The sequence below is a fragment of the Nanorana parkeri genome, unplaced genomic scaffold (genome assembly GCF_000935625.1).
Source record: "Nanorana parkeri isolate BGI_ZX_2015 unplaced genomic scaffold, ASM93562v1 scaffold1956, whole genome shotgun sequence".
NCBI classification, from domain to species: Eukaryota; Metazoa; Chordata; class Amphibia; order Anura; family Dicroglossidae; genus Nanorana; species Nanorana parkeri.
The window spans coordinates 16,025-22,143 of record NW_017308224.1 but is presented as its reverse complement, the minus strand read 5'-3'; the positions used below and the strand labels follow the sequence as shown (position 1 = coordinate 22,143).

The window sequence follows — 6,119 nt, the reverse complement described above, 5'->3', positions numbered from 1 at the left end:
TAGGTTCCACGTTCGGACACTACCCTGTGTAAATACCGGTACGAGCATTTACAGGCGTACACCGCTTCCTGTCCATACATTCCTATGGACAGGCTATCATAGCAGTTGCAAATACAGACATGTTTTGCGCCACATACCAATACACGTGTATTTGACCTAATATATGCTCATGTGTATGAGACCTTGTGTGGCAGCTGAAAACTTTTCTTGTAGAACTTCCGGGGTGAAATGCAGCATTTTAATCCAATCTCCACACGTTGTGCTGTGACCTCGTCCCCAATTCTTATTACATCCGCTATTGAAATTACTGAACGCAAGCCTGATATAAAAACAACAGCACACAACGTTGTATATATTAAAAACCCGAAATTCGTAGGGAGCCATGTCATTTTACCATTTTTTTTCTGATCGGCAGTACAAGAATACGAGAATTTAATATAGCCTCTAAAACGGCAACGGTCGAACGCCATGCCGTGTATCGCCATTTAGAGTTTGCTTCCCCCGCCTCCTCCCCGTCATTGTTGTGAAAGGCGCCATACGGCTTCTCGCGCACTTCGGACGTGTTATAAATAAAGTCTTTATTGTTCCCAGCGCCAGTCTTGCCTATAGAGGGCACGCTGCAGTTGCGCAGAGCGTCCTGTAGGGGTCAGTGTAGCGGGCTTGTTATATCCCCCCGCCCTAGAACCAAACCCCTCCTTTGTGTCTTTGGCGCCGTTCCTATATAAAGAAGAGCAGACAAGCCCCCTCTTTTAATTATTTCTACATTTTTTTTTACAACTTCTCTTTTCTCCTGGAAGCGCTCGAACTTGTCGCCATGGACATGAAGAAGAGGCTCACCTTGGAGCTGAGGAATAGGAAAGCAGCTGAGGTAAGCCACCCTCGTTCTTCTGCGTAATTGACGCTCATTGAGGGGAAACTGGCCATGCTTGTGGCTCGGCTATGGCGGGGAAGGTAGAGTGCTATCGCCCGGATGGATGGGACAGCTTCGCTCCGTCTATAGCACAGTGGCGGCGGAGTGATCCTGTAAGACGAAGGGGTCGTGTGCTAGGAGGGTGTGCGTGTGGGGCCATTATACTTGTCTAAAACACGTGGCCGGCCATAAACTCCGGAGCCATCCAGCCATGCCGGGAGAGGCGGATTCCTCCGCTCTAGCAGCTTCTCGTCGGTCACTGGCGGGCTCATTCCCGTCTTGTACTCTCCAGCCCGGGTTTTGTTTCTCCCCGGCCAGGTAGATGGCCCTGCTAGGCACTCGTGTGCGGAGCTGCTCCGTCATTCAAACGTAGAGTACACCCAAACCGTCTTCTTCCCGCCTTCACCATAGCCGTGTGTGTTTCCTGACCCGCCATGAGGGGAGGGGGTCGGCCTGAGGGGAAACTTAAGTTCTCTATGAGAAATGCTGTTTGTGTGTGTGTGCTCTACTAAACGCAGAAATGGCACCCACAGCGAGCCTCTTTATGGTGTGTGATCAGGATGCGCCTCCATGCTTCCTGCTGGAACCTGCATGAGGCAGCACACTTTCTCCATTACATAGGCGTCCTTGCTTCAAACTTCGTCTCCATTGGTGCCTCGTGGGTGCACGTTTTCCTGGACTAGCCTGTTGCCTTCGTTATTTTTTCACTATTCAAAGCTCAGAGCATACTTTACAGTTGAATTATGCAATTTCCTTTACGCTCACAACACACGATAGTCTGATTTATAAAACCACCTTTAGATTTACTGTACTATGAATGCAAACCGGTTAGCTTGCTAAGATCTTTTTACATAGTTTTGGTAGATCTGATGTGTTCATGGGTTGTATGCTCAGATTTTCGTGTGTGTGTGGTGACCTTTAGATATGTCAGCAATGAAGTAGTGCACGAGCCTGACTGATTAGCTGCAGACTGATTGTATGGTTTAGGTAAGTCATTAGATTACATAGCTTTTGTAAATCTTGGGTTTTAACATATTATATTGTAATGTGCGTGAGGCGCTTAAAGCTCACTCTACACCTTACTATGCAATTAACTTTAGAGCTTGTTAACATGTCAGTTGAGCTGTATTTTTCTGTGTATGTCATGTGTGACAACTATTGTCTTTACCATGCGCGGTGGCGTGCAGAAAATCACAGCTCAACCGATACTGTGTGGACAAGCTCTAAAGTTGATTTACAGTAAGGTGTATTGCGAGCTTTAAGCTCACATGCACATTATAATTTAATTGCATGATCTCCTTTAGCTCTGCAGGCAACTAGCGTTCAAGAGCCTGTCTGGATGCAAATTGAGTAGGTTAGGTAATGCATCATAACATGGTAAAATGGAAGATTACATGGTCAGATTGCAAAGTGTATGTTGCCTCTTAAGCGCACCATACGTGTTACAATCTGATTGTACAATATCCTTTTAGATCTACCAACAAGTGTGTAGTACAAGAGCTTACTTGATTGTATACATGTTGATTGAATAGATTAAGTCCTTTTTTATCTAGTTTTGGTAGTTCTAAAGATGATTGTGCTTGGATTGTGAAGTGGTAAAATGCTCCAATACAGATAGCCCTGGGTCAAGCAATAGTGTTCTAGCATCCAATCCTAGCAAGCTATCACCAAGTTATGAATTGCTCGGTGCAATAACTGATGGAACACTATGCCCCTGTACTGATTGGAAATGGGACATGGTATACGGGATCTGTCAAGGATTTTCTCTTGTAGGTCTCCAAGCCTGGTGCCTTTTTAACCATTGTTGGAGTTGTAGATTTTGTTAAGCATTACTTAACCTCTTGCCGTCCGTTCGCTGAATACTGAAAAATGGCCTGGATGGGAAGGGGGTTTAACACCGCGGATGTCAACTGGTTAAACTTGTGTGTTTTTTTTTTTTCTTTTCTGTAAGGCCTCATTCAGGTAGAGCGTACGCGTCCATGCGACGTGTACGCCCATACACGGGCTGATCCTGGGAGGGACGGGTGCTGCGTGTAATTGCGCACAGCAGCCCATTTTCCCCTATGGGAGGAAGCGGCTGTACACAGTCATATGCACACACTAACATGCACATCTGTGCATGCCGGCACTTAGGCGCAGACACCTGTCCCTCTTGGGATTACGGGTGTGCATGCGGCTTGGATGTGTGCACCCCTTCTGAATGAGGCCTAGGGGTGATGTCAAGGGGCAAACCTTAAGACATTTTTAGCCCTTTCTCTTTTTAAGGAAGAGAAGGGTACAGCAGTTGGTGTACTCTAAAAAAAAATCTCATATCTGCTACATATAGTCAGCTAGTCTATAGCCACAGTAGAGGTAAAATAAACCCTAACAACGTGTCCCTTAGAGTTTCTTCAATTTATATATTGGCTTTATTAGAATTTGTCTGAAGAGCATGGCTGCTTTTTATACAATCTCTGTAGATGTGCATACTGTAATGTGGACTTTGGCCTTTATGGAGGATGGACAGATGGCTGCCTCGTTGAAGTCAAAGCTCTGATGTCATGCCTCAAGCTCTTCAAATTTTATTGTACTTTTAGTGTACAGTATAACCTAAACCTCATATAAATGACTTGCTCTACTTATTGGGTTTAGTTCATCAATCAGTGTAGAGATCCTGTTTTTAGGTCATAGAAGGCAGGAGTGTAAACTTGTTGGTTATTTCCAATATCTCTAACAAGGCAGGCCTGGTTGTATCCCTTTTTAATCTTTCACATGTAACTTTTATTTTTAGCACTTTCATGTTAAATCTGCAGAGTGCTAAGAGTTTGTGTTGACTAACTTTTGAGATCTTAAATTCCCTTAACCAGGCTTTATAATTGTATGAAGCCTGAAGGAGATCCAAGGAACCCCAAAAGTTTTCATCTTTACTCCAAGCTTGCTCCATCACTCAATTCAGGCACATTGCATCTGAAGGTGTGCTTGGGTTGCTGTTCAAATGAATGGCAGTGCAACGCATCTCCTGCACTATAACACAGTAGGTGTGGTAGTATGCATGAATTGCCTGGAACCGTGCAACTAACAACACTATGGTGTGACTATACCCTGAGATGTAGTGAATTGGTTCTCGTCAGTTTTCAAGTGTCTTTTTTTATTTTCAGCACTTACTGCATATTTGCTTAGAATACTTGGGTACATTAAACTGTCTTGCACGGTTCCAGATTAAATATAAGGGGATGCATGCACATTGCTGGCATATTGCGTTCGTTAACTTCAGAGTTAATTTGGAAATACTCAGTCGGTAAATGTATCAAACTGTTGTACACTTGCCTGCTATTCATGTGGTGTGAGTCCACAGGGACCAGTTTGGAAGTTTGCATTGTGGGGAGGGGTCAAGCTGAAGATTGAAATCACGAACGGCCTAGGGTTTCTATTTTCCTGTAATACTTTGAAGCTAAACTAAAGGTATACCCTGACTGCTCTGGGTGCCTGCATATAACTCCTGCTGTTGATTTCCTAATGTAAGCGTTAATACAGGTACATCTTAAATATTCTAAAATATATTCTCCCTAGCAGTTTACAAGACATCTTGTGAGGATCTGGTATATTGTTGGAACTTTTCCTATGTTTGTAGATAATTTGGAGGAAACTTCCGAGAACTATGAACTTCCACTGGTGACCCTCCAATAATGCTATTTGTTTTTAGCTGGACTACTGGCCTGAGACACTTATATAACCGGTGATGTCAGAACTCATTTGTGTACTTGTTACAGGTCATTGTCTCAAGATATGATTGGTCTGCAAATTGAATCATTCCTGTTGCATAGGTTTCCTTTGAACAGCATGGTAGTTTTTTGCTTTGACATGTTTTCAGTGTTTGGTCCGAATGTTTCATTGTCAAACGTTTTTGTGAAACATAGCTAGGTTTTGTTTTTTTCTAGATGTAATATGTTGGCCAAAGAAAAAGCAGTAGTAAAATCTACTTGAACTGTGACTGCACAAAAGGGTCTTAACCACAATTTCCATCTTTCACATTTATTGCACCAACACATATTGTATACAGTTTTTCTAAAGGACAAAAAGGGCTTTAATTTGAGACATATGCATATACAAGTTCTCATTTAGTGCTTGACAGAAGCTTAAACCCTTAAGGGCCCATGATGGAATAATTCAGCCATGGGCCCTTATGGTGCACAGATAACTATGACGGAATAATTCAGTTATTGGTCCTTAAGGGGTTAAACTTTTGTCTGAGAACTAGGAACACAGTTGCACAGTCCTAGTTCTCTGCTGGATATTTAATTTTCTAACAGCTAGAGGAATTGTACATTTAGACTAAAGTTGTACCGCCGTCTTGGGAACAGGGTACACTATACTTGCATTTTGTCAGCACGGATTTGCTACCTTACTAAGCTTGCCTGTTTAATTTCTCATGTAGCCAAGTGTGTACTTGGTCTGTTAAGGATTTTTGGCATTCAGTAAGTGCACTTTAGGTGATAAATTTGAACATGTAGGTGTTGTGGAGATTTTAATGTCTGATGGCTTGGTAGCAATGATATGGTGGCAGACAGTAGCTTTAGTGTAGTCACAGGCTAGTGCTGTTTATCCAGGAACTAGGATTGGGGTCTCGGTTCATAAACTGTTAGGGCACTGTCTGCGCATGAATACTTGGTGTGGTGCTGTCTCATCTCTGCCCAACCCATAGAGGGGAGGAATCTCATTAGACTGGACAGACTGCATTACTACACCCATTTGTAAAACCTGCTATATAATTGCTTAAGAGCAGTCTTCTGCTTGTACAGTGTTCTGGTGTAATGAGGGGCACACTAATCTGAATTCTTACTCAGTCTAGTCTGTTGGTTATACTTGTGTTTTTTTTTTTTCATGTTTACTTGTATGCATATATTTACTATTCTATTTATTTGTGCAGGTCAAAGAGATGGTTTTAGATAACTGCCGCTCGGATGATGGCAAAATTACAGGCCTCACATCAGACTTTGTGAATTTGGAGTTCCTGAGTATGATAAACATCAACTTATTATCGGTGTCTAATCTTCCAAAACTTGAGAAATTAAAGAAGGTTGGTATTGTTTTAAATACTTTTGGATTGGTATGAGTGAATTTGCAAATGCCATGCTGGATAATCTGCTTAATCTAGGTAAATTCTGACAATTCTAGTGAAACAATGCCTGCATTTTTTGTGTTAAAAAAAAAAAAAAAAAGAACAATAAGA

The 6,119-nt window shown here is 42.4% G+C and overlaps 1 protein-coding gene and 1 long non-coding RNA gene across 8 annotated transcripts in view; both read left to right on the top strand.

Annotated features, from left to right (window-relative positions):
- Positions 1-659: 659 nt before the first annotated feature.
- Positions 660-6,119, top strand: part of LOC108800208 (acidic leucine-rich nuclear phosphoprotein 32 family member B-like) — a 9,518-nt gene continuing 4,058 nt past the window's right edge. For 3 of the 7 annotated variants that reach the window (XM_018572172.1, XM_018572169.1, XM_018572168.1), the window contains exons 1-2: positions 662-868; positions 5,817-5,966. In XM_018572172.1, the coding sequence (XP_018427674.1) occupies positions 815-868; positions 5,817-5,966 (204 nt within the window). In that variant the 5' untranslated portion in view covers positions 662-814. Of the gene's footprint in view, positions 869-5,816; positions 5,967-6,119 lie in introns of all 7 variants that reach the window. The other 4 variants (XM_018572171.1, XM_018572166.1, XM_018572170.1 and 1 more) reach the window with 2 other exon arrangements.
- Positions 882-2,941, top strand: LOC108800209. Its single transcript, XR_001942081.1, has 3 exons — positions 882-951; positions 1,049-1,052; positions 2,929-2,941. It is a non-coding gene; the product is annotated as an uncharacterized LOC108800209 (long non-coding RNA).